This window comes from Trachinotus anak, unplaced genomic scaffold, assembly GCF_046630095.1.
Source record: "Trachinotus anak isolate AG129_WGS33_773 ecotype Australia unplaced genomic scaffold, CSIRO_AGI_Tana_v1 ptg000004l, whole genome shotgun sequence".
Lineage (NCBI taxonomy): Eukaryota > Metazoa > Chordata > Actinopteri > Carangiformes > Carangidae > Trachinotus > Trachinotus anak.
The window spans coordinates 22,181,088-22,205,812 of record NW_027273855.1 but is presented as its reverse complement, the minus strand read 5'-3'; the positions used below and the strand labels follow the sequence as shown (position 1 = coordinate 22,205,812).

The 24,725-nt window shown below is 40.0% G+C and overlaps 4 protein-coding genes across 9 annotated transcripts in view; 2 read left to right on the top strand and 2 right to left on the bottom strand.

Annotated features, from left to right (window-relative positions):
* The window catches only part of samd10a (sterile alpha motif domain containing 10a), a 42,405-nt gene extending 39,310 nt beyond the window's left edge, over positions 1–3,095 (bottom strand). For 2 of the 3 annotated variants that reach the window (XM_071477075.1, XM_071477074.1), the window contains exons 1-3: positions 2,956–3,095; positions 2,621–2,703; positions 1,539–1,634 (exon numbers count right to left, since the gene is read on the bottom strand). The gene's annotated coding sequence lies outside the window, so the exon portion shown is untranslated. The remainder of the gene's footprint in view (positions 1–1,538; positions 1,635–2,620; positions 2,704–2,955) is intronic. The other variant, XM_071477076.1, reaches the window with a different exon arrangement.
* Positions 3,096–3,350: 255 nt separating this feature from the next.
* rad21l1 (RAD21 cohesin complex component like 1) lies at positions 3,351–11,047 on the top strand. The gene is made up of 14 exons (XM_071477065.1): positions 3,351–3,488; positions 3,802–3,968; positions 4,058–4,187; positions 5,340–5,439; positions 5,782–5,885; positions 6,558–6,665; positions 7,532–7,621; positions 7,826–7,933; positions 8,138–8,367; positions 8,477–8,558; positions 8,681–8,826; positions 8,940–9,050; positions 9,301–9,375; positions 9,614–11,047. Exons 2-14 carry the CDS (start codon positions 3,822–3,824, stop codon positions 9,806–9,808), a joined length of 1,626 nt encoding a protein of 541 aa, XP_071333166.1. The 5' UTR covers positions 3,351–3,488; positions 3,802–3,821; the 3' UTR covers positions 9,809–11,047.
* An 841-nt stretch (positions 11,048–11,888) lies between these two features.
* LOC139620965 (syntaphilin) lies at positions 11,889–20,912 on the top strand. 3 transcript variants are annotated; one of them, XM_071477067.1, is made up of 5 exons: positions 11,889–12,023; positions 14,969–15,084; positions 15,179–15,307; positions 16,200–16,349; positions 16,534–20,912. In XM_071477067.1, exons 2-5 carry the CDS (start codon positions 15,041–15,043, stop codon positions 17,786–17,788), a joined length of 1,578 nt encoding a protein of 525 aa, XP_071333168.1. In that variant the 5' UTR covers positions 11,889–12,023; positions 14,969–15,040; the 3' UTR covers positions 17,789–20,912. The 3 variants fall into 3 exon arrangements, with proteins under 3 accessions (XP_071333168.1, XP_071333169.1, XP_071333167.1); XM_071477068.1 differs by having other exon boundaries at positions 11,984–12,894; XM_071477066.1 differs by having other exon boundaries at positions 11,984–13,081; positions 13,115–15,084.
* On the bottom strand, positions 19,829–24,671 carry LOC139620970 (peptidyl-prolyl cis-trans isomerase FKBP1A-like). Of its 2 annotated transcripts, none has more exons than XM_071477078.1 (6): positions 24,538–24,671; positions 23,866–23,994; positions 23,717–23,764; positions 21,411–21,523; positions 21,075–21,249; positions 19,829–20,701 (listed from the first exon to the last, which is right to left on the bottom strand). In XM_071477078.1, exons 2-5 carry the CDS (start codon positions 23,900–23,902, stop codon positions 21,118–21,120), a joined length of 330 nt encoding a protein of 109 aa, XP_071333179.1. In that variant the 5' UTR covers positions 23,903–23,994; positions 24,538–24,671; the 3' UTR covers positions 19,829–20,701; positions 21,075–21,117. The 2 variants fall into 2 exon arrangements, with proteins under 2 accessions (XP_071333179.1, XP_071333180.1); XM_071477079.1 differs by lacking the exon at positions 24,538–24,671 and adding an exon at positions 24,150–24,292.
* Positions 24,672–24,725: the final 54 nt, after the last annotated feature.

The window sequence follows — 24,725 nt, the reverse complement described above, 5'->3', positions numbered from 1 at the left end:
TTTGCTTTGAGAACTATTCATTACCTTGAGAGCCCACAAGGTTCAAATTCACTTGCAATTTCATTTTCTACAAAGGAGTGGACTGACATTGGCAGCACCTTGGTTTGGTGTCTGTTTAAAATTCCTGCGTTGGTGTGCAACATTTCCAAAGACTGAAACAAATCTTCACTTTTTTAAGACAACAGCTTTCGTGCTTCAGAAGACAGTGGAACTGGAACATTAAGACCATACATAGAAATGTAATGCGCCAATAAACTCTATACTTTAGGAGAAAGTGACTCAAAAAAGTCACAAGTGACAAATCTATTTGTTGGTAATTAACTTAGGTGCTGCAACTAAAAGAAAAAACAACCAAATCCAAACATTTAATGAGACATTTAAATTGATGTTTTTCTTGCTAGACTGGAAGTTTATTCTGCAAAGGCACTGATTTAAAACACCAACCACATAATGGACTGTAATACTTCCATTTTACTGCAGCTTTTTCGTATCTTTGAGCACACTGAATGAAATCATGATGACAGCAAAGCACAGCAAAGCACAGCAAAGCAACAGCTTTGGGGGGGGGGGGGGGGGGGGGGGGGTTGTTGCCAACCCCTTTGAAGATAATATGTATGTACATACGTACGTGCATCCAAAAAGCGCATATAAAAAGCCTATCTTGGAAATACAAAACATTAATATGCATATCTATATCCACTGCAGTGATCTACTTCTATCGGTGTAGAACTGAACTGGAATAAGATGAAACTGAAAAACTTCCATGCCAGCAGGGAGCCCAAGCAATATGCACAAAGGATCAACTTAGATGTAAAGTTATTTATTCTCCCCGAGTATAAAAAAAAAAAAAAAAAAAAGGAAAATCTGAAGGATAAGCTTTTCACTGGCAGCCAATATAGGGAAGCAGTGAGATATAGCCAGAGGAGGAATTAAAACTGATATGGCACATAACATTTAGGGGAACTGGCAGAATAATCCTACACGGGCACATATAGTAGCTGGGTGTTTTTCCAAACCTACAAACTAAATCTAAACCTCTTGATTTTGGGCTGTGCAGGCATTTTTTTCTAGAGACAGACCGAACCAGATGGAGTGAGAGTTTACCCAGAACAGCACCCAAATATAAAAGAGATTCAATTAAGAGCCACTTCAGAGATAATGACAGCGCAGCTTACACAGTGAAAGATCCAGAACGTTGTACTACACATTCTTATCCTCATTTGGTTTTCCTCTTTACAGTCCCACTTCTCTTCCCCTCTGTTTCCATAAAAACTCTGACTCTTAAACTCCTCCTCTCTTCCTCTCTGTTGAAATGCAGACTGTGACTTGACACACCAGCTGTTCTTGTGCAGCCTCACCACCTCCAGCATGCAGTTAACGAAAAACACAAATGTATTTTGGCACGTTTAATTCTCGGGCTGAGATCGGTGCCTCGATGGTGACTTCAGACAATCTTTGTTCTTAAGTATGTGTGTGTGTGAGAGAGAAAGAGAGAGAGGCAGAGATTAAGGGATGTGTCTCTGTGTTTATGCTCCTACCTCTTGGCTGAGAAGTCCACAGTCATGTCTGGCAGGTTCATCTTGAAATCACATCAACACCCTCCTGTATTGATCAGAAGGGAGCTGGTTACGATGCTGCACAGAAACAAATAATTAAACAAGTTAAACTTGCAAAAGTCCCATACCAGTGGTTTTGTCTGCTGCATGTATTTAGAGGAGGTACCTTCTATACAGCCATGATGACTATATCTTTTAAAATCAACTATTAACTATTTACCATTTATCCTTTTGTGTCTCTTTTTGATAGTTTTTCATCTCTGCCTCAGTTTTGAATCAGTAATGAACATAATTGTTAGCTGCACCTCTACAACAGATGATAAATTCAGGCTTTTAAATAAAGCTGTTGTATTGGGTTGATTTAGGCTCAGTATCTCACTGACTGTCCCTGTGCTTATGTCCTGATGCCCTCTAGTGCATACAAATTGAAAAATATGAGGAAACACTGCCCGTCAAACTGTAGACAATATTTACATCTGAAATAATGTTTATATATAAGTTGATTTAAAAAAACGCTTATATATAGAATTTGGAGACTTGGAGCTTCCAAACTATGTAATTTGTCAAGGTTGTGTAAAGACTGAGTCTGGTACAGACTGAAAACACACCTAAAGTAGAAGCAAGACCCCCAGACTGTGTCTTTTGCATCATTTTATGGTCCTTTTGTGGTTGTTTTGTGTCTCTTTGTCATTTTGTGATCATGTTGCATCTCTTAATGTTTTGTGTCTGCTTGTAGTAATTTTGTGCTTCTTCATGGTTGTTCTGTGTCTCTGTGATTCTTTTGTGTCCAATTATGGTAGTTTTTTATCTTATGGTAGTTTTGTGTGTCTTTGCAGTCATTTTGTGCTTCTTTGAAGTAGTTGTGTGCCTCTTTATGGTTATATTGCATCTCTCTTAACATTTTGTGTCAATTTGTAGTCATTTTGTGTCTCTCTATAATGGCTTTCCGTTGCTTTGTAGTTGTTATGCATCTGTTTGGTAAATATTACCATAAAGAGGATCTAGCCCAGGGGCCCAAAAAGTCTGGAGGGTTTGTAGCTTAAAAAAAATCGAGTCACTCTTACCTCTGTCTTTTTCTAGGGGAAGCTGCTTCAGCAGTAGTTTGAGCACCTCCTCTCACTCTCTGGCCTGTAAGTTCATAAATAGCCTGAAATAAATATACATTATTTTAACATCAGTTTCTGGCAACATGGTGTCATTTCATTGTTGTCATTAAGAATCAAAAAACATGGTTCTTGAAATCGTACTGTTAAAAACGGTGGGTGACAGTTATCCTGCCTAATATAATATTATAGTTAAAACTGAAATTTGAAGAATACAGACATGATGCATACATAGAGACAGACATATTTTTAGATTCATGTACCGTACCATTTTAGATATTATCAATCATACTTACACTTTTCATACAATAAAATGTAGCACAAAGTGCTATATACATCCATAAACCCGCCTGTAAGACGCTCCTTATACGGACAGAACTTCACGCTTTATCATCACATTTTTCACTCTTCTTCAGTATCAAAGAAATTATTTAATAGTTGTCAGTACATCTAATGGTACATAGCAAACAAGAACGGTTAATAGCGAATTCGGCGTACTCAATTTTCCAAAATGTAAATAAAAACCGTCTAATATGAAAAAAAAACAACAAGAAATTGGGCTCAACTCGTAACTCAGCGTAACTCACTGAATCCATATCAACGGTATAATTCCCCTTTCTTGCCAAAGTTCTTACGTGTTCATATCCTGGATGTATTATAAGACCTTATAATACGTCAAAGGTTCATATAAGTGAGGAGTTTTGACATTTAATGTGTAAATAAAACACTGAATTACACTAGCGACCGACCGGAGCTCCGTTGGGCGGGTTTTGCTTCTTCGTTGATGTGCACGTTCAGTACGTCAAAACGCGGCACTTTCAAATTTAAGGTAGGCTGTGTTGCTAAAGTTGAGCTAGCTCCAAACCTGTGCATTTTATATAGAAATTGATTAATATAACCGTTGTGTGTCTTTATATTAGTTATGAGCTGCATTAAAAGATATGACGCCGCCGTTATGTCTAACTAAGTTACAGCTAAAAAAACAAAAAACTAGCCTAACGTTACCACCTAGCAAACATGGCGAGCTAGCAAGTGTGACCTTGGAAGTTTGCAAACTCGGAGCTTAATTTCAAGCATAAAAGCAGAATGACCGTGACTCAACGTCCAGCTATTCTCTAATGTGAGTGTTGTGTTTGTCACAGGTGGCAGATAAGTTTACAACATGTTGTTCTACACGCAACTCTTCACGTCCAAGCGGGGGCCGCTAGCCAAAATTTGGTTAGCAGCGCATTGGGAGAGGAAACTTACCAAGGCTCATGTGTTTGAATGCAATTTGGAAACAACCATCAGAGACATAATTTCTCCAAAGGTAAATATTATCAAATGGTGCACCCTGTGACATGCACCTAGCTAAGGCATGAGTGCTGTCTGAGATATATGTATGTGTGATGTTTGCAGATGAAAATCGGTTTGCGGACATCCGGTCATCTGCTCCTTGGAGTGGTCAGGATCTACTCCAGGAAAGCAAAGTATCTCCTAGCAGACTGCAACGATGCACTGCTTAAAATTAAAATGTCATTCAGGCCAGGTAACACGTCGTGTTTGCTTTGTAAACAGTTATTTAAATAGCAGTGACAAACCGACACCACAGGGTGAAAGCCTGTGGTTACATTGAAATGAAATGCTAATAATGGTTTTGCAGAGGTAGGGAAGTGACAGCTACGGCTAAGTGGATGCATTTATTAAAGGGGAAAAAAGATAACGTTTCAAAATGCCGAACTATTTAACCAGAGTGTCTGTTTTTCTTTAGTGTATGTGATAGTTCCTCTTGAATTAAATGAAGCCAAAGCCTGTACTCTGAAGAAGGTGACTGCAGTTTAACACATTTTGGCATCTTTCACACTGCAAGGATAGGATGCTTTTGCAGAAACTCAGTCATTGTTACAGCAGATATGCAGGATTGTCAGTTTTATAGTCAGTGGTTCTCAAACTTTTTCACATCAAGCACCCCTAAACTGACACAAATTAGACCACGGACCCTCATCTGATAAGATTTTTGCATTTAGCTGTTTAATTACAGAAAGTGTTTGAGACCAAAATAGTCAAACATTCATGCACTGTGTTACTTATGTGCTCCTATTGTTTTGTCCACCCAATTTATATTCATGGATGTAGCTTAAATAACAGAAACATCTCTGTATAATTCAACACTGTTCAACAGCAGTGAAAACTACATGCTCAAAAATGATCAACACCTCTCTAAAACAGTTTTAACAAAAACTGAACATTACAATCTTCATGAAGGGGGATTTATTACAGGACTGTCGTGTTAGGCAGCATTACCTGTAGTTAGATGTACCTAGTATACTGCCAACTAAGTGTAAATACTGGTTGATACTTTACTTAAGGCCAACCACCAGAGGGTGACATAGACATAAAGAGGATGTTCACTGCATCCTTTCTCAAATGTACAATATCACACAGAATAAAGAGTTCCACAGGACAGAGACAGGATGCATTCAGAATTTTTTTAACACATACTCAGCAAAGAAGCTGAGAGAAGTTACCATCTCTGAATTCAATATACTACATTAGCCCAGTTGACAAATATGCATGTGTAAGATCCTCAAAGCGTCTATAAATTCAGATACCTGTGAAAGCAACCACATATAAAGAAATATCTCTCTTCAGAGTTGTACGTGTTTGTATTTTTTGCCTTGTTTTTCCCAAAATACACCAGGTCAGACAGATATGCCTGAGGAGGGGCTCGAGGCAACAGTTAAAGCAATTACCTTGATCGAAGATTTCACTGCTTTTGAAGCCCAGCTGCCACCCCTAAGGTACAGTTGCCTCTTGTCTCCAACATATCCTAACCTCTCGTTTATGTACTGCAGTTTTCTTGTCACATAGCAGTTTAAAAGGCACAATCAGGTTTATTGACAAATGCAATTGAAACATTTCTGGTGGAAAATCATCATGGTCATAATTGAAACATAGGCCTGTTTTCCTGCTGTGATTACAAACATAAACATTATGATGTTATAAGTTGTCATTTTGTGTTTTGAATTCTGCAAGAAGGACTAACCTGTTAATTTATATTAGGGTCTCTGATTGTTTCTTCAAGCCTAATTAATAAATATTCTGTCTGTGTCCACACTGTTGCCTTTTTACTGGGACACCAGCGACATAGATGTCGTGGACCACTTTTCATTGAACCAGAGTCGATCAGAGGAAATCACTCTCAAAGAGGATTTTGGAAATGACTTTCTGAGCTTGGCAGACATCGGTAAGAACCTGCTTCGTAATGTGATGTTATTGCCATTGTTAGTGCAGAGCCTTCTGGTATATTAACCATGAATTTATTCCTGTATTAAACATTTCTATTATAATTAGAGTTAAAAGATGTAATAAATCTGATATTTTTCATATTGTCAACAAATCCTTTTTTTTTTCTTTTTTTTTTAAGTTCAAACCAACAATGACCTTACCCTGCTTACAAATATTTTCTCTGGTTAGCCAAATCCCAATATATCTTATTCTGCTCCATGTTGTCCAAAAACTATTAAAAACACATCAGTGACACCACACCATCACACCAGCTGACATGTTTCTTCATTATGATGAACTCAGGTACTGCTGCAGCTAGTGCACCAGATACTCCTGATTGAGTAATGCTAACTAGGAACTACAGTCCCCAGCTTTTTTTTTTTTTTTTTTTTTTTTTTTTAAGTGACCATTTTTTTTAAACTGGAATGAGTGTTGGGCCTGTGTGCTATAGGACAGGGTCAGATTGTACTGAGAGACAAACATACTGTTGATTTTAGTCTTTTCACGGGATTTGCTGACAGAAACAAAAATGTATGACATTATTACCCTTCTCATGAAAAGCTAATTTTATGTGCAGAGCTGGCATTTGAAACTAACTGATTTTTCTTTCCTGTTTGTTTTTTGTGGGTAGGAGTGGAGTCCCAGGGCCATCAGAATGCACTGCTGGATATGAGCTTCCATAGCCTGACTCAACGTGGGGATACTTTTGGAGATGAAGATAAAGTATTCGACTTACTTGGTAGTTATTGTAAATTAATTCATTTTTTAGTCATATTTTCATCTAGAATTGAAAAAATATAATCCTAAGTACCAGTGCCATTCATCAATTAACAGGCTGTAATATACTGCATTTTATAACATTGAGTTTCTGTTTTTTTTTCGCCACTTGGGGGCAAAAGAAATAGGTTAAAATCACAACACTGACATATCAACACATAACAGAAAAAAGAAGTTGAGAAGTGACCCATATGAAACCTTGAAGGAAATGACTTGACTAAATCCAACACAGTAGACTGCTGCATCCAAATTCAGGAACTGGATCCTCCCAAATCAGCGTCTGCTGATTATGTCATAACACGCTGAAAAAAATTTCCATAGTTTGTTCTTGTTGGAAGCCTGGATATATTATGGTTTATTATGGGTCATGGGACATAAAAGGAAAAGTTATACAGATTTAGTTACTATTAATCTGGGACTATTTTCCAGAGATGTATTAAGTGTTTGAGTGAAATCTCACAACTTGAACTGTAAACTCATATGAGGGTATCCTGGACTTTCCCCCAGTTTCCTAGTGATGTTTGCACTTTGCCAGCAGTTTATGGGCGATGTCCTGGTCATAAACTGTGAAATATTTGACTTCACAAGTTGACAGGGATTGCCCAAGTGCACCATTAGGTTTGGTCTCTGTGAGGCTAATAGCCTGTCTCATCTGGGGAGGAAGCACAAAACCTAACCCTAACCCTAACCCTATCCCACTTCTGCTACACATTACAATAAAATACTAAAACAATCAAAATCTTTGTCCATCAAAAAAAGTTCAGTCATTATTTGTGTTGATTCTCTCGCTGCTTGAGTTAACCAGTTCTTGTTATTTGTTATCTGTAGACTTTCTGACAAACTCCAGTGATCATGCTGAGTCCACCAGCTTTATCCCAGAAGAGCCTCAAAATGAAAATCCAGAGAATTATCGACGAGGTGATAATACATCACGATGTATATTTTATCATTATTTACATCCTGCGTTCATCTTCCACTAACATTAATATGAAACACCTCCATTTAAACAGTTGCTTATAGTTGTTGAACTTTCAACTTGGATTATTTGTGTGGATGATGTTTTTTTTTGGTTTGTTTTTTTATATAAATAGTACAGCAGCACTGACTCCATATTTTTTACAGATGCTGACAGAAGAGATCCAGTGGAGGTAGAGACCCCTGCACTGAACGAGACCACCCTGCTTGCTAATGAAGAGGAGGCCTTTGCCCTTGAACCTGTGGCCATCACCCGTAGGCGCAAACAAACACTTATCAAACAGTGGTCCTTAAACTCTCACATATATATTATTAAATACAGCCAGTTATTCAAGAAATGCTTCCATCAATCCTCTGAAGCACCACACAACCACAATGTTTATAGATGTAAACATTGTTATGAAAGCAGAGTCAAACCAAAAACAAGCACTCCTCTGACCTTCTACCGTTTCTCTTCAGCAAACTCAGAGAAGAAGAGGGGGAAAAGGAAACGCAAGTTGGTTGTAGACCAGACTAAAGAGCTGACCAACGAATCCATCAGAGAGCAGCTTTCTGACTATTCAGACCTGGTCGCCCCTCTGGACATGGCCCCACCGACCATGCAGCTCATGCAGTGGAAAGAGAGTGGAAGTGTAAACAAACTTTTTGCACAGCCATGTTCCACTATAGTAACTCCACAGATAAAGGAGGTAAAAGGATCTCTCTGTAGTGTTGGTTTATATCATAAAATAATCTATGCGTAGCAAACGTTACATTAAAGTTACTTCTATTACTGTTGAATCTCATTTTGGCTTTTAGCTCTTTTCCAAGAGCATTTTCCAGGGGAAATATCTTGGTGTTTCTGCGGAGGTTGAGGAGATGCGCCAGGATGGACAAGAGGGTAGGAACATGTATATTCAAGCAGTGAGAGAACTATTATGCCATTGAATTATATCTCACTTTTTTAATGTATCACTGGTGTTGTCCTCTGTTCTTTCTTCTCTGTCCTGCCTTTTGTTACAGTTCAGAGGGGCATGAGTGCCCTCACCACAGACAATATGAGTGTGGTAGATTCATCAGTCAATACTGAAAAAACACACAACACTGAGCTGACAGTTCTTGACCAAATTGACAACAACCAGAGTGAGAATTACTCAGAACTCGCACAAGTAAGTGTCTGAGTGTCTGGTGTGCAGAAGGTTTGGAAGATTTAATTCTCATTCATGATGCTCCTCCACCTTCTTTTACCTTCAATTTATAATCTGCACTGTGTGTTTATCAGGATGAAAACAGGTCAGAGTTCACTCATCCAGAACTTCCATCAGAAGACTCCATGTTTGTCCATCCGTCTCTCATGGAGCAGGAGACACAGTCAACTTCCCTCCACACTCAGGTGCTTTTGAACACACACAATTACAAATGGAAACACTGAAGGGAATTAGACTCTGTCAGACTCTACATTTCACTGGCCTTTTTCTTTGGAAGGAAAGTGAACTAATAATGGATGGTTATGTGTGCAAATGGCTGGTACAGTAGACAAGCGACAAGCATTTGACAGATGGCGGGTGTTAATTTCCCATGCTGCCTTGGATATGTGCCCAGCATCCCCAAATGAATTATGGTCCTCTTTTTCTAACCTGCAGTCTATGCTGGACAGCCAGGACTTTGAGGAGAGGAGGATAACCAGGCGAGCACAGAAGCTTCTGAGCACTCTAAAAGTAAGAACCTTAAAATAAATACTCAGACATTAGTGTCACAATAACACCAACTGTCCCATCTTACGTGCAAATTGTGTTAATTCAGAATGTGATTGGAAAGCCTGCATGTCCATGATACAGGACTGTTGCCACAGTGGACAGGGATTTAAAGATGAGAAAGCAGGGACAGGATTAGGGATGATGCTGGGAAATTAAATTCTCGTGTGTGTGTGTGTGTGTGTGTGTGTGTGTGTGTCAGAGCCAGAGCCCGAGCCCGAGCAACAGTGACATCACGTTCAGCCTGGAGGCACTCTGTAAAGGGAGCTCTCGCTCACAGGCTGCATCCACTTTCTTCTGTCTTCTTGTCCTGAAAAAACAACAAGCCCTCCACCTGCACCAGAGCGCTCCCTATGAGGACATCTTCGCCACACCTGGACCCACGTTCCACAATTAAAAAAACAAAAATCAGCATCTTAAAATAATTTGGTTTATAAATTAGTTGTGGTCCTGCTTCTACTGGATCTGACTCACAACAGTTCATCCTGGAAGATGTTAAAAACTGTCTGAGAAGAAAACACTTACTTGATTGTATGTCACACATTCATATCAGAGTGTGAGCAGGTCTTGAAAACTCTTAAGCACTGAATTCATTTCCCTCAAAAAGAAAAAAAAAGATGATAAATGGTATTAAATAGGTCTTTTTCACAAAAATCTTAAATATTTTATCTTATCAGCTTTTTTTTTTTCTTGTTTTGTTCCCCCCATCAGTTCAAAACTCAGACTCAAATTTATATACGACCGAAAAAAATCCTCAAAGCATTTTGCACGAAAAATGACTGAAACGATGAATCAATTATCAAAAAGAAATAATTATTAATTCATCTATCCATCCTTATCCAGGTCCAGGTTGTGTCACTTTAATTTATTATATTATCAGCAATTATTGTTATAAACTGTTAGGAAGCACTGGGGGAAAAAAGTTGTTATAATAATAATTATAATCCCTATCATCCAGTATGGCGGTGAAACAGGTAAATGTTATTCTATGAGGGATTAAAAAGTCTTAAATTTGGTGAAGCTGCAAAAAACCCTGTGTATGTTTGTGTGTGTCTCAAAAGTTGTAAATATTCTTCACGCTTGTTCTTGGCACTTTTCATTAGTGAAAAGGAGAGCTTATCAATGAAGAACATTTAGTCTCTCATTGTCAGACTGTTGTAGGTCTCTGACATACCGTACCTGACAGCAGGTATGGGATTCACAACCCAAAATATTTTAAGTCTCAAAGATCCTTTGAATTTATTTATTTTTTTAAGGTCATTTTATATCAACTGCATCTCATGTTATTATTCTTGAGGTGTTTTTGGACTGTGCTTTCCTGCATATTCAGTTTGCTATTTTTTCAAACTATTGTTCCTCAGAAAGTAAACTTGTCATTTCAAACAGAGTCTCTGGAACCACCTGTGTGCATGACCTGTTGGGTGCAACTTGAATTCCTGTTGTGTTTTATCTGAGAGAAAAAAGCTAAATTTGACTTGTAATTCTAAGTAAATGTTGCAAAGAATTGCTTTAAAGTGCAGGTATTATTGGCTAATTGCTGTTCATCTGTTTTCAACACTTCCTTTTAAAAAGTATATATTTAACATTGTTCTGTTTCAGGGAGTAAAATAAATCTTCAGCATCTATTTGAAACAAATATGATTGAATATTTACTACATTTGTATTAATTTTGATGTCAAATAACTTAATCTTTTTGTTACTGAGGTTTAGGACATGTAACTCAATTCATATGGTCATTCTAAGGGTGATGATATGTTCAGTATTTTTTAATAATTTTTTTTTTTCCCTGCGGCTTAAATCTAGAAAATAGAGTAATCACTTCCTTGTCAGAATTTATGTGTAATTCACTTAATTTTGTGCTCAAAGCAGGCCTGACATCTCACATTAGGACAAAAATTATTCTTTTCTCACAGGTCCAGACATCAGTGACTAATTCATACCATATGTTTAGAGGGCATAGGGGTGACTGTACTAAACTGGAATTGAGTAACACTCCCATTTCCCACTTGTTCTTGGAGTTCATTATGTAAGACGTGTAGAGAATTTATTAAACTATTCTGAAATTGTAAATATATTTTAAGGGCGTCTACCCTTGTAGATTGTACTAAAATAAATAGATGGGTTTCTATCATATGGCAAAAAAAAAAACTTTGCTCAAACTGCGGCCTGTACTGGTCAATGGATGAGTCTCCATTATATGAGGTGTTGCACATGATGTACCTCTCCAGCTGGACTCATCATCACCCCGCCTGCTGCCAGTGCTGGACTGAGGGGCTTTCTTAACTATAGATCACCTATCAGACATTATTATCCCAGCCATGAAAACGCCCTCAGCACCCACTCTTGTGCAGTTAGTTCCTGCCAAATGAAGCATCATTATCCCCTACTGTCACTTTAAGAAGCACCGATGCAGCAGACGCAGTTGCCTCATTTCATCTCCGGGCTTCATGGCTGCAGGATGGACTCTCAGCATCAGCATCAGCATCAGCATCAGCATCAGCAGCATCCTCTCCTCCTGCGGCCACCACCTCCACCAGGGACTGTTCAGCGACCATCAAGTCTGGCGGGAACCGAGGCTTTTCTGCGATGCACAGCTCCCACCTGCCGAAATGGTAGCGTTGCATATAGGCATTGTCAGTGTGGGCTGTGTCGGTGTTTTGTGAGTCTGTCTGCGGCTGCCAAAAGCTCGTGTTGGGAGATTCAGAGACCCGGTGATACCCTTGTATGTAGGAAGAGCTGGGACTAAAATTGTTAGTCAGCTGTTTGTGTCAGCAGCTGTGTTGGCTTCAATGGGAAGTGTCTGCTGGGGCGTTAGATGTCCTGTTCGGGGACTCCTCTGTAGTCAGCTGGCAACGCAAAAACAACGGTGAGACTTTCACTGCCGTTGTAATCCTCATTATTATCATCCTCACACTTGTCCTGTCCGCTTACCTAACACTGCTTTATTGCGGGCGACAAATGGAAACCCCTGCGATTTAACGCCATAATGATGATTAATGGATGAAGCGCATCATCCCTGCGCCTGGTGATGATGTTTCATCCCGGAAAACATCCCCGGCTCTTATTTCTGTGTCTAAACGCCGCTTTGAGGAGCCGCACTTTGATCCACCTCCACAGTAAACACCGATACTCACACTTACGTAACATGATGGCGTATTTCTCACCAATAACACAGCCTGCTGGCCACTTGTTGCGCAGACAGAGGAGAGGGAGCCGAGATTTCCTGTCTCATTGTCCTAGAATTTAAATATAGGACAAAAAGTGATGCCTCCGTTTCGTTCAGTGTGCTTTTCATTATCAGTAGTGGAGTGGAGGTCTGTTTGTGTCTTTCCAGCAGCAGGTATATTTTAGGCCTACATCAGCAGGTTCCCTGAGCTTTACAGAGCTGCAGGGACTTCTGAAGAAAGCTGAGAACATTTTGTCCTCATCCTGGATTTATGCTGTGAGACAGGACTGAGCTGCACCGTACCTGGGATGGTGATGGTGAGAACTACCTGATACTGAGAGAAAATCATTTGAAAATGCTCATTATTTTTTTACTTTCGGGGAGTGTTGTAGCTACCATTACTGAGATCAGTGTTGTTGGTTTTTTCATTGAATCTGAGGGTTTTATTTAGTTTACATTCTACAAACCTTACATATGGTGGATTTACAGGCCAATAATTTGACAGTTTTTATGCCAGCAAGATATGAATAATTAGAGGACTAGGGTTTGGTATCTATCAGTGCCTGAAGGGTACATCCCTTTGGGGAATATAATACATGTTTTGGCCCCTTCAGTATGGAGTCAACAGTGTAGGCCTATACACTGAGTATGTTTTATTTACGGCAACATAACATTATACATTACGTGGACAAAAGGATGCTGCTGTAAGGCTTTAAAACAGTATCTTATTTATGTCTGTAAACCATAAAACATACAGACTTTTGATTAAATATGCACAAAATTGACTTGGAATAAAATCACTTTACATGTAAATACAAATACTAAAAGTAAAAAACAGTACAGCCATGGTTTTTCAGTGGTTCACAGTCATGTTTTCAGTAATTATGACTAAAGATTTGAACATTTGTATGGGTTTCTGTGCAAGTCTTTTTTGTATTTTGGGGTCATGGCAGCTTTATACTTTGTGAAATTGACAAAATGAAAGGTCGGACACAAAGCCGAGCTTTTGCTAAATAAAGGGATACCATACACGTAGGGTAAGAACCATTTAAAAGGTGCTAAACAAAGGCAAATATGAATGCATAAAAAGTCAGAAAAAATGTAAAATGAGCTCTAGAGAATTAATACAATAAAAATTTTACCTAAAAAAATGCTTTCAAAAGTTAGGAAAAAAGATGATAATGAAATATCTGATCAAAGAATAAAGTAAATGAGCCTTAAATCTGACTAAGCACTTACAACTTTGAATATTTGACATGTTTCAGTTATGTTGGGTAAATAAATAGAGGCAATATAACCCAACAAATTGATTCATAAAATTGAAAAATCCTGAAAAATTAAAGGGCATGCCTCAGTATTTCTAAAATCCTGGCTATAACACTGCTTATGGGAGTGACACAAAAGTGAAATTAAATTATACATTTCATGTACAGATCCCATGAATTTACTATAGTACCTTGCAGTTTTTTCAGCTCCTTCCACAGATGTTCAGTTGGACCAAGATCAGCTTGTCTATGTTGAGTGTGACACTCACAACAGCACAATGAGGACATCTCTTCATTTAAATAGGCTGAATTATTGATTATAGGATTGAAGGCACCTGTGATACTGATTGAAGACAACAGTCTGCTGGAAATATCACCACAGTCCACTTATTTATCACCACGTCCCACATCATTTTGTTAAGGCCATTTTTGAAGGTCATCATAAAATAGGGAAGAATTCAGCTCTTTTCACATCACCTTTGTTTTATCCTGCGTTAAAGCAGAGACATGCGAGTGTACATGACAAAAGAGCTTTTCATTGCATCACTTTTTAGGAAGAACAGAGCATGGTTTCAACGAGATGTCTGTGTATAGTATGGGACCCACTATAGCACCATATACAGGAATCCACCCCTGCTCTATTATATGTAATGGGAAATTCTTAACTCACTGCAGACAGGTAATAACCCCAGTGGCCCCTCTAGACTACACCAGCCACCAAATGTCCAATTCTTGTTGTTTTTGCCCTTTGACACCAGTGAATGTGAGTGTTTCTCATGTTTATCAGCAGCTCTGCAGACAGGACGACACAGAGAGAGGCAGCTGCACTGACTGTGAACTCGCTGTGTCCCCTTTGTGTTGGCACAGAAAGGAGCCTTTATTTGCTGCCGGCTGAGACTATTTTTTTTTTATCAGGCTACTGTCACTGACTTCCAGTGAAGAAGCACATAATGACCCCGTGCAGTAGAAAACCATTTGGAAGGAACATTTCTTTGCGCTTCTTTACTGAATAGTGTGATGTAGATTAGCGCAGACAGCTTTTTGAAATATTTGTGATTCAGATTATTATTTATGGTATTTCCTGCTTTTGCCTTTAATGTGTTAGTGTCTGTAATGCTTGTTCCAGTGCAGCTGTAATGGCTCCTAGCGTCCTTCTCTAGAGACGACAGTGGAGAGGTTGGAGGTCCCTTGCACATCAATGTCTCTCACTCCGAGTCGAAAGCCCTCCTCAGGTCAGCGCAGGTACTGTTGCTTCCTCTTTTTAAATGCACGAATGACATAATTGACTCTCTTACAATATTTGGTAAATGGGTGTAATTTGACCTCTCCCTTCAAGGCGCTCAGTGGGCACTGGTGGCGGCAGCGGGCGATACTCCAGCGATACAGCCAGTACCCACACCTACCCTGGTCGAGGCAGGGCAGCAGAGGGCAGCCCCACAGCCCGGACGTATCCTAGCACACCAAGGTAAGATACTCATCAGTTCTCTTTCTACAACATCAGCTTCTCTGGTCCACTCCTTGTTATGTAAGTTGGGATGGACAACACTTTATGCAATACAGTTAAACAAGACCACAATCTACAACCCTCCAGAGCAGCGAGTTGAATCAATAAATTGCTGACACAATGTCAACAAAAACTGACCCTTATAAGCTTCACCACAGGTTTATTAAAGGGCCGTTGGATTGGTATGCATTAAACTGCACCGGTGCATCAAACAGGTCATTAATAAAGGGCAATATTTCATGAACTTCAGCAGGTTTATGAACTACTTTTGTTTACTGTGCTCACTGCCTCCAGGGCCTCGTTCAACAGCAGTTTGATTTTTTGTTCATTTGTACAGACGTCTAATAGCACTGGCTTTGTAGGGACCCCTTCACTCATGGATGGATTATGAGAAAAATGGGCCCATGGGCACAGACAGATAGACTGAAACAGGCACAAAAGATTGTGGTCATGTCATTTGTTATTGTTTTATGGCACTTTTTTCATCTTTTCATCTTCATGGTCATTTTTCATCTCTTTGTGATTTAATGTCTCTTTGTCGTCGTGTGTGTCTCTTTTTGTAGTCCTTTTGACTCTCTTTGTTACTGTTTTGTGTCTTTCTGTGGTTGCTTTGAGTCTTTTAATCGGCTCTTTGACTTTCAAACAGGAAGTCTTAACAGTCACTTCATGCTGAGGCTCTGGCCCAGGGGGGGTCCCTGACATCTCGGGCCTGTGCCCACCAGGCCCTTTCAGTAATCCATCCACAAATTCACGACAGGTTTTTTTTTCATAGCCTCACTCTCAGTTTACAGTTCTCACATGTGATTAAGAGACGTACTTTGGGTATGTGATCTTTTTACTCGTGTTGATACAGGCGACAGGCAAAGCACGCAGCCTGCAGCGACAACCATGGGATCAGGCCACCTACCCCGGAGCAGTACCTTACACCCCTGCAACAGAAGGAGGTGTGTATACGACATCTGCGAGCCAGGCTGAGGGAGCATGTGGAAAGACTACAACACAGGTAAACCTTTTTATGCTTCAACCCTAATGTTTCGTTGGTTGTTATGCCAACATTTGCTGTAGCCAGTGAGTACGTTACAGGTTTAAAGCTTATTAGACTTCCCGTGCACATCACATTTGGTTTCTGTTAGAAAAATAACTCTGCAAAAAAGTCTGTTGTCCAATTATTATTTTCACTTTAATAGGGACTGTGAAATAGATGAGTTGAGGACCCAACTGTACAGGATGCAGGAAGACTGGATAGAAGAGGAGTGCCACCGCGTGGAGGCCCAGTTAGCCCTCAAAGAGGCTCGCAAGGAGATCCAGCACCTCCAGGAAGTGGTAGAGTCAGTGAGGTCCAACCTTGGTGTCCGTGAACAAGACCCCCACGACCATAAGCCATACTCAGGGTTGCAGGGAGCTCGGCCAGGGGGGAAATCTCGCTCCTGTGGCTGCTCCCCAGCCAGCACTTTGAGCCGCAGCACCACCTACACCCGATTGAGCAGCGAGGCTCTGCAGCTGGAGCGCAGCTCAAACGCTCCTGAGGTAAGTGGAGCGTCTCGCCCAGCAGGACAAACCCACCTACTCCTGGAAGCAGCCGTCCTGTCAGAGCAGCTGCCACCGCAGGGCCACCTCCGAGGCCCCCTTTCTGTACCGCGCTCTTCCACCTATGAAAGGCTGTGCAGCGGGGGGACTGTGTTGCCCATCTCACACTCCTGCCACACTCTCAGTAGCAGCTGCAGGTGCAGTGGACACACCTACCTCCCCCATCATCATTTGTTCCTGCACTTACCTCAGGAGGAGGCCCCAGTAACAGCGGCGACCCCTGCTGTCCCTGTCACTGACCCCATCCCCACTCCTGTTCCTGCAGCAGAGAAAAAAACAGAGGTCCGCTCCCAGGCCTGCAGCCCGACCATGACCTGGCTGGGTGAAGAGAGCGGCGCCGAGGAGCTGAGTGTCATTTCTTTAGCCACAGCAGACATCACTCCCTCAGAGCCCCATCTAATTCCATCTTCTTTAGCGCCTGCCTCCCCTCCTGAGCATTCGTTCATCTTAGAGCCGCTGCCACCCGACAAACCAGAGGAGGTAATGAAGACGCCAGCAGAGCCCCACACCTGCCAGCCCCACCCTACAGCTCCACTGCCCATGAGGCAGGAAGCTACAGTACTGGAGATAGAGGAGGACAATACAGAGGAAACTGAAGGGGAAAATGAAGACACGCATCCCCCCCAGCATTGCCATTGGAGCCGGTACTTCCTCATAGATCTTTTAGCTTTGGCAGTGCCAGTGGTCCCAACCATGGCGTGGCTGTGTCGAGGGGCCCCACGGGACGTCATGCCAGTGTATCACATTGGGTCCCTGCTGAGAGGTTGCTGCGCCGTGGCCCTCCACTCGCTTCGCCGCCAGGGTGCAGGCAGGGGACGCAGGCCTACCAGCATGAATGGAACAACAACAATCTGACATTTTGTGCTCACTCTGACATGAAGAAAACAACTCCCAACCTCTGCAGGCACAGCCACAAAAATGTGATGGATATCTCCTCTTATAAGATTTTTAGATTTTACATAACGCCCTCGTGATTTTGTGGTCATGCATTGCCTTAGAGAACAAAGGATTAGTTGTACATTATCAAATACTTTAGGTACTCAGATATACTTCCTGCTACTGCCTGCAGTTTCAGTGGTTTTCACTTTATTGCAATTTGCATGTAACCCACAGTTTGGTTGGGTTCTCTTGCTTGAATTAAAAAGCCCCCACCTGGATTCCAATGAAAACCTTCTGGGCTAAGATATTCAGTTTATTTTACAAAAAAAAAAAAAAAAAGGTCTGAAGTTGAATGCTTCTCTTGTTTTATCATCATTTTAAGAATTGTTAAGAGAAAATTGTAAATTTTTCTTTGACATCAACAACATCCCAAAAAAAATCTGAAAGATAAATCACAGTCTATTACTACTTGACTTGTGCAGAAACTATTCATAGATTTACAGAGCACAGTGAGCAGAGGCAGCAAAAAGTGGAAGGCATTCATTTTATACTTCCACCCTAAAAAATAGAGTATGAGAGGAGTATGTTTTAAAGCTGTTGGGACTTTTACCTTCTGAAAAGTAGATCTAGCACTCTTGATACTCAGGTGCAGAAGAGACAGATCATTGATATTTTGCAAATAAATAAACCACAAGAGTTTAAAACTGTACAAACTCTTATTTTTTTTTGCTCCTTTTGGGACATTGACCCTAGACATAGAAGAAATCTGCAGTTTGACTGAGTTATGACTGAGTTAAATTGATATAATGGAGATAAAACCAAACTGTAAATCATGTTGAAAGAAATACAAGGTACTTGTGCATAGATCTTTTCAGTGGGTCAGCCATTTGTTGCAGTTTGGATCTAAAAATAAAGCCTTGAGGTGGGTGTGTGAGCAGGATATGAATATGTATCTGACTATGTGTCTGCTCCAGTCCTGAAATGCGCTGTCTGTTCATGTATCTACAGTTATGTATTTATATGGACATTATAGGAGAGAGGGAGAGATCAATCTTTAAGACATGCAGTAGTTTGTGATCCGCACAGCTGAATGAATGAAGGACTTGGATGAGCAGTTTTGCTTATTGGGTTTGTGCAGAGTTGTTTTTTGATACTGTGATATATTTTCAAATCTTACATGAAAAAGATATCTGCACAGCTGCAAGTAAAGATTAACACTTGAAAAGTTATTCTTTGTGTCAGTGTAGGCTGCTGTCATAGCACTGTATTGCAGTTTATAAGGATGTACACTATGTATCATAACATCAAGTGGCCCTTTTGTGTGTCAAATGAAATGGCTCATTTGTAAAGATAAAACTATGATGTACAGTGTGTGTGTATGGTTACCAATGTCAGCCTTATTATGCAAAAATAGCAATGTTTTAGCTTTCAGGGATCTTTCCAATAAGGTTTTACTAGTTCAATCAATGATTCAGCTTAAGACAGAATAGCTGTTAGTGTAAATTCAAACCAATGGAAAATAAAAAGTGACATTTATCTGTGGTTGGAGCAGCACATGTTGTAGTGTTGGAACTTCTCACTATGTTCTTATTTTGCATTTGCTCGACTCTGGTTCCAGAGCAACTATGGCTGATCCTTGATGATCAAAAGGAAGTGCTTCTGAAATTGTAATTATTTGATGTCACTTATCCTTCTCCATGCACCTTATTTATTGCATAGCCTGGATTCAACACATGAAACTGGACTTTCCATCAGCTTGTACTGTACATGCAAAAGCAATGAAGCAGTGACTGACTGTAGTAGAATTGCACAAGAAACAGAATATTGCAAAATGCCCTGGATGTTTTCTCTCTTCTTGGAAAATAAAAGATGCTTCTATATGTCTTTTTATTGTTAATGTATTGGAATATTATTAAATATTAATCCATCAAACAGTGGGGATGAAACAGCCTATTTTAAGGGAATACTGAGGTTGAACAGTGAGTTACAAGCACCCAAGGGAAGGAAAAATAGCAGTCTGTGTTAAAAGTACTCTTTTAATGTGTTCAGAGTAATGAACAGACCTTTTACAACATCCACAGCTTGTTACACACATCTCCTTCAAATAAAGATAATTAAACCCCAAGATGTGCCTAAAAATCTGGGGAGAACTTACCATGCAAGTTTAGAAACCTCTGACCAGAGACCAAATATTTTTCCTTTTAGCTTTTTTACAAGCAATCAACAAGACAAATAATGTCCAGTTGTGATGTGAAAATGATAAGAGTAATTTTACCTGTATAAATTAAGAATTGATGCTGCAGTACAGACAAAGAAAAATCTACATCTGCAGAGACCTGTGGGCTGTTCATAGCAAGAATGTGCTTGATTAATAAATCCCTGGTTACAATGTATTCCATACTTTTTTTCTTAACTTTGCCAAATAACAAGTATCACAAAGTTCATTCATAGAAGTATCACTGTGTCAAACAACAATTTATTCTTATTTTTATTCAACACAATTGATTACCCGCAATCAATACAATTTTAGTGTAAAAGGCCACAGAGCCACAGGAATGAGATTGATTCAATACTTCTGACACTTATCTAAAACCTGGTCCTGATGGCAGACACATTTTGCAAATTTTAAGTCAAATAAAACAAAACAAAAAAAAAAATACAAAAGTACATAGCATAATTTGACAAAATACATGGGATGGGATGGCCTATGACTTATTATTGTATGGAATCTAAAGTATAGTATGAAAGATAAAGTTTTAAAGCAAGTGACAACATAATATGTATCGAAATGTAAAGGAGAGTGAACTAGTGAATAGGTCCTATGCAGGAATCAAGAGCAGGAATCATCTGTTGACATTTTTCCTCCATGTTCCCGAGATAGGAGTCAACCTGCAGTGACAAGAAGCAGCGTCTTAGAGCTGTGATTAAGGAGGAGAGGCAAGAGGGGATTACAGCATAACCAGACTAAAGCTTGTTATGCTCATACCATTTAATCTCTAAACACCACTGGGTGAATTACAAAGGCTAAATGTATAGTCACTGTACATGTGCAGTGCTGAAATGTTATCACAGTGCTTAAAAAAAAAACAAAAAACTAAAAGCTTTATGGACTGAGTGATAAATAAAGAACAACTCAGTGTCATTTCTCATTGCATAACCAACACTTGCTCTTTGAGATACTTTAAAGCGACAGTTACCGCATCTACACTGTATATGATGCACATAATCATGTTGATTATACAGATTATTTAGAACGTCTCACCCTGAAAATTTGAGTGGAATTTAACAAAGTGAGTGCACAAGTTTCAGGCTTCCAGACTAAGCAGCTCCACATCGAAGGTGAGAGTGGCGTTTGGTGGGATGATCCCTGGGTGCCCTTTGCTGCCATAGGCAAAGTCTGGTGAGCAAATCAGCTTTGCCCGCTGACCTACACTCATCTGTGGAGGAGATGGATGGGTTACTTATACTACTGTGGCTACTAAATTAGACGACACAACATTTACCATCAAATCCTCTCATTTGAGAAGCTGGATAATATCATGTCCATTAATAAGCTTCAGACTGAACATTTCCATCAATGGAAAAAGCTCCTTCTCACCTGGGCAACTCCTTCTTCCCAACCACGGATAACCTCCTGGTGTCCAATCTTGAATTTGAATGGTTTCCCCCGAGACCGCGAAGAGTCAAACACTTTCCCATCTGCCAGTGTGCCTGATAAAAACCCAGAGAAAGGAAGCTGGTCGGTGATTTTGTGATTTATCACTCGACAAACACCTTTCTTTGTCCAGTGGTGGCAGAGGTACTTGAAAACTTTACTTAGGTATAATCACCAATAAAGCAATATAATAATACCCCATTACAATTTCTGTAATCAAATCTTTACTTAGGTACATAAGTATCATCAGCAAGTGTAATTAAAATATCAAAACTTATGGTACTTTATAGATTATATATAACATTATTAGACTGTTACTGAAGCATCAATGTGTAAGCAGCATGCCACTGCTGTAGCTGCTTTAAGTGGAGCTAGTTTTAACTACATTATATTTAGGTCGGTAGTTTAGTTCAGTGGTTCCCAACATAGAGGATGTGTCACAAGACGAATCTGAGAGGTCATGTGATGATTAATGGGAAAGAGGAAAAAAAAGGTCCTGCTACACAAATCTGATTCCAGGTTACAGACTTTAAACTCTAAATGTTCTTTTTTGTGAAATGTGGGTTAATATTACCTCTTTGTGTCATTGAACTGTTATGAAATGAAACCATCTGAGACATTTAGAGGGGAACTGCTAACAACTCAGACATCTGAAACTTGTGACTAGGGCTGGATTAAAAAAAAAAAAAAAAAAAAAAAAGATTTTCCAATCAATTGCTATTGTTATTTGAATGACCCTATAACAATTCTTAAAAATCTGCACTAAAAGGTTATCTTAAGTTAACGTAATATAGGTAACAACTGGATATGTGAGCCGCTTTGAGACACAACAGTCTCATAAACTATGACGCAAACAGTTTCAGTCTATGTGGACCAGCTGCAGTTTACAGGATGATTAGCTGACTCTGCGCATCTCATATTGGATCGTATCTTTGAAAGGGACAGACTGAAGCTCTGGGTTTGTGTTGGTTGAGGACACATCACCTCTGGCTACGAGATGAAGTCTGTCCCTGCCGGGGACCTAACACTAACCAACAGCTGTCTGCAGATATCAGGCTGATGTGTTGTCAACACAAGCACAAAGAGTGCAGATGAATTAGTGAGTAGACTTTCAGTTTCTGCCCTGTCAATGCTCACTGTGATCATTAATGTGGATGTGCTATATGTAGCTGTATGGGATGGTATGTTTATTCTAACATACATGATGACGATAGTGGTGCAATTTTATTTTTATTTTTATCCTTGGTCAACTGTTTAACCCAAAGATCTAAATAAATATTTAGGTATTATATTTTAAGTCATTCTGCATTTGCCAAGGAAAATGAATAACTGGTCCTCAGTTTTGTAAGTGTGAAATATTTTCACAATTTAGCCTATAATGTGCCTTTTATACAACTTTATATTCAGGGAAACAACCGTGCTGCAGTCTTGTTAGAAGAAGAAGAAGAAATTTTAGGTCCCTGGATAAATTCTGAGAATTGCTGCATTGGTATTTTCTGATATAAATGAATCACCCAAAAGTAAATGGTAACAAATCGAAATGAATCGATTCTGGACTTTGTATCGAAAGCGAATCGGGTTTTGTTTTGTTTTGTTCTTGTGAGCTTGTTATTATTCTTCAGTAAGATTTCGCAGAGGCCAAATAAATGTAGTAGACAATATTTATCTTAGACAATATTTCCCTGTGAAATGTAGTGCATTATACAGCAAGTAAAAAAGTAAACACTAAAAGTACAAGTACCTCAAAATTGCACTTAGTTACTTTTCACCACTGTCTGCGCCCAGCAGCCTTCTAACGGTAACTGAGCTAACGTTAGCCGGCTAGCATCATGAGGCTAGTTAGCGTACGTTGGGCGGCTGACAGCAGCTACGGTTCCGTTAGCTCGACTGTTATTCCGTCTTTTTAAATGCCTGGAAAAACGATAAAACGGGGACATTTAAATTACCGAGTAAACGACACGATTCAGCGAGCAAAATACACGACATCACCTTATCTAATGTTAGCCGTACGGACGCAAGAAGCAGTTTATTCTACAGGGCATTGAGCGCTAGCTTGAATGCTAACCAGGAAAAGCACAACCAGCCGCTGTTTCCTGCCTCTAATCGGTCGCCTAGTGTCGAGCAAACACCGGGCACCTGTAACGGGCAGCGTTAACGGGATGCATGTGGTCAAAGTTGGCTCAAATCAAAACATTTTGCGTCCAAATGTTTCAGCTTCATCCAGCAGGCTCGGCAGCCTTCCCACTCACCGACATAGTGCACCACGACGCGCTGCCCCTTCTTCGGAAATGTCCGTCCTGCAAACGAGGAGAAAATAGAGAAAGCGTCTGTAATAACTGGACCTGACACTCCTCTGAAAAACAGAACTGCAGCGATAAGCAGGAACAACTATTCTCACCGTCGCCTGGAGTTATGGTCTCAATTTCTACTCCCATTTTCGCTCTTCGGTATCCGTCCTCTCAACCACCCTACAATGCGAACGGAAGCAGGCGACAGGGGCGGCCTGCTGACGGGCGGGTGGGCATAGCTGGGGGGGATCGCACCAAGTCACCATGGAGGCATATACATATACATATATAGAGAGAGAGCCTGTTTATGTATGCATGAATGCTGTCTTATTCAAGACACTGTTTCATTAAGTGTGTAACATAGTGACAGGTTTCAACTTTGTGTAGGTCCTACCTCCAGCTGACTGCTAAAAAAAAAAAATGTGTAATAGTGTTTTCTGAATATTTCCTGAGTTGGGCTTCAGGAGGTCACACTCCAAATTGTCAGGAAAAACATCACAATGTGGCTGCTTGTCCTGTACAGTTACTGCAAACTGCAAAATGACAAAACATGAACTACAAAGAAGCAAAAAAAAAAAAACTACAAAAGGAACACAGAGCGACCAAAAAGAGACACAAACTAACTACAGAGGTACAAAATGGCCACATATGGGAAAAAAAAGACCACAAGCAGATGCAAAATGATCTTAAAGGGACAAAAACTAATGATAAAGATGCACAAAACAGCCACAAACACATGCAAAACAACTGCAAAAAGAAGAAAAACAGAGTGTTGCTCCTACATTTCTGTATCCAGGGGCCCATTGTGTTATAATCCCTCTATGAGCCAATCAAGAGACTTTTCCCTTAGACGTTTTGACATGTGGCAGCAGGAATGACACAGGTGTAATGAATAACAAAATGACTTCCAGAGCCAAGGAGCACATGTGCTGGGCATGTTGGCTCACTGGTACGGCATCAGCTGTATGCA

Excerpts from the sequence above, each read along its gene's own strand:
- LOC139620965 (XM_071477067.1), top strand. The coding sequence starts at position 15,041 with ATGTCTCTCACTCCGAGTCGAAAGCCCTCCTCAGGTCAGCGCAG. Across the intron at positions 15,085-15,178 it reads CCCTCCTCAGGTCAGCGCAG|GCGCTCAGTGGGCACTGGTG; the intron begins GTACTGTTGCTT and ends TCTCCCTTCAAG. Across the intron at positions 16,350-16,533 it reads GTGGAAAGACTACAACACAG|GGACTGTGAAATAGATGAGT; the intron begins GTAAACCTTTTT and ends TCACTTTAATAG.
- rad21l1 (XM_071477065.1), top strand. The coding sequence starts at position 3,822 with ATGTTGTTCTACACGCAACTCTTCACGTCCAAGCGGGGGCCGCTAGCC. Across the intron at positions 5,440-5,781 it reads GCCCAGCTGCCACCCCTAAG|CGACATAGATGTCGTGGACC; the intron begins GTACAGTTGCCT and ends CTGGGACACCAG. Across the intron at positions 5,886-6,557 it reads TCTGAGCTTGGCAGACATCG|GAGTGGAGTCCCAGGGCCAT; the intron begins GTAAGAACCTGC and ends TTTTGTGGGTAG.
- LOC139620970 (XM_071477078.1), bottom strand. The coding sequence starts at position 23,902 with ATGGGAGTAGAAATTGAGACCATAACTCCAGGCGACG. Across the intron at positions 21,524-23,716 it reads CGTCGTGGTGCACTATGTCG|GCACACTGGCAGATGGGAAA; the intron begins GTGAGTGGGAAG and ends GGTTTTTATCAG. Across the intron at positions 21,250-21,410 it reads GGGAAGAAGGAGTTGCCCAG|ATGAGTGTAGGTCAGCGGGC; the intron begins GTGAGAAGGAGC and ends TCTCCTCCACAG.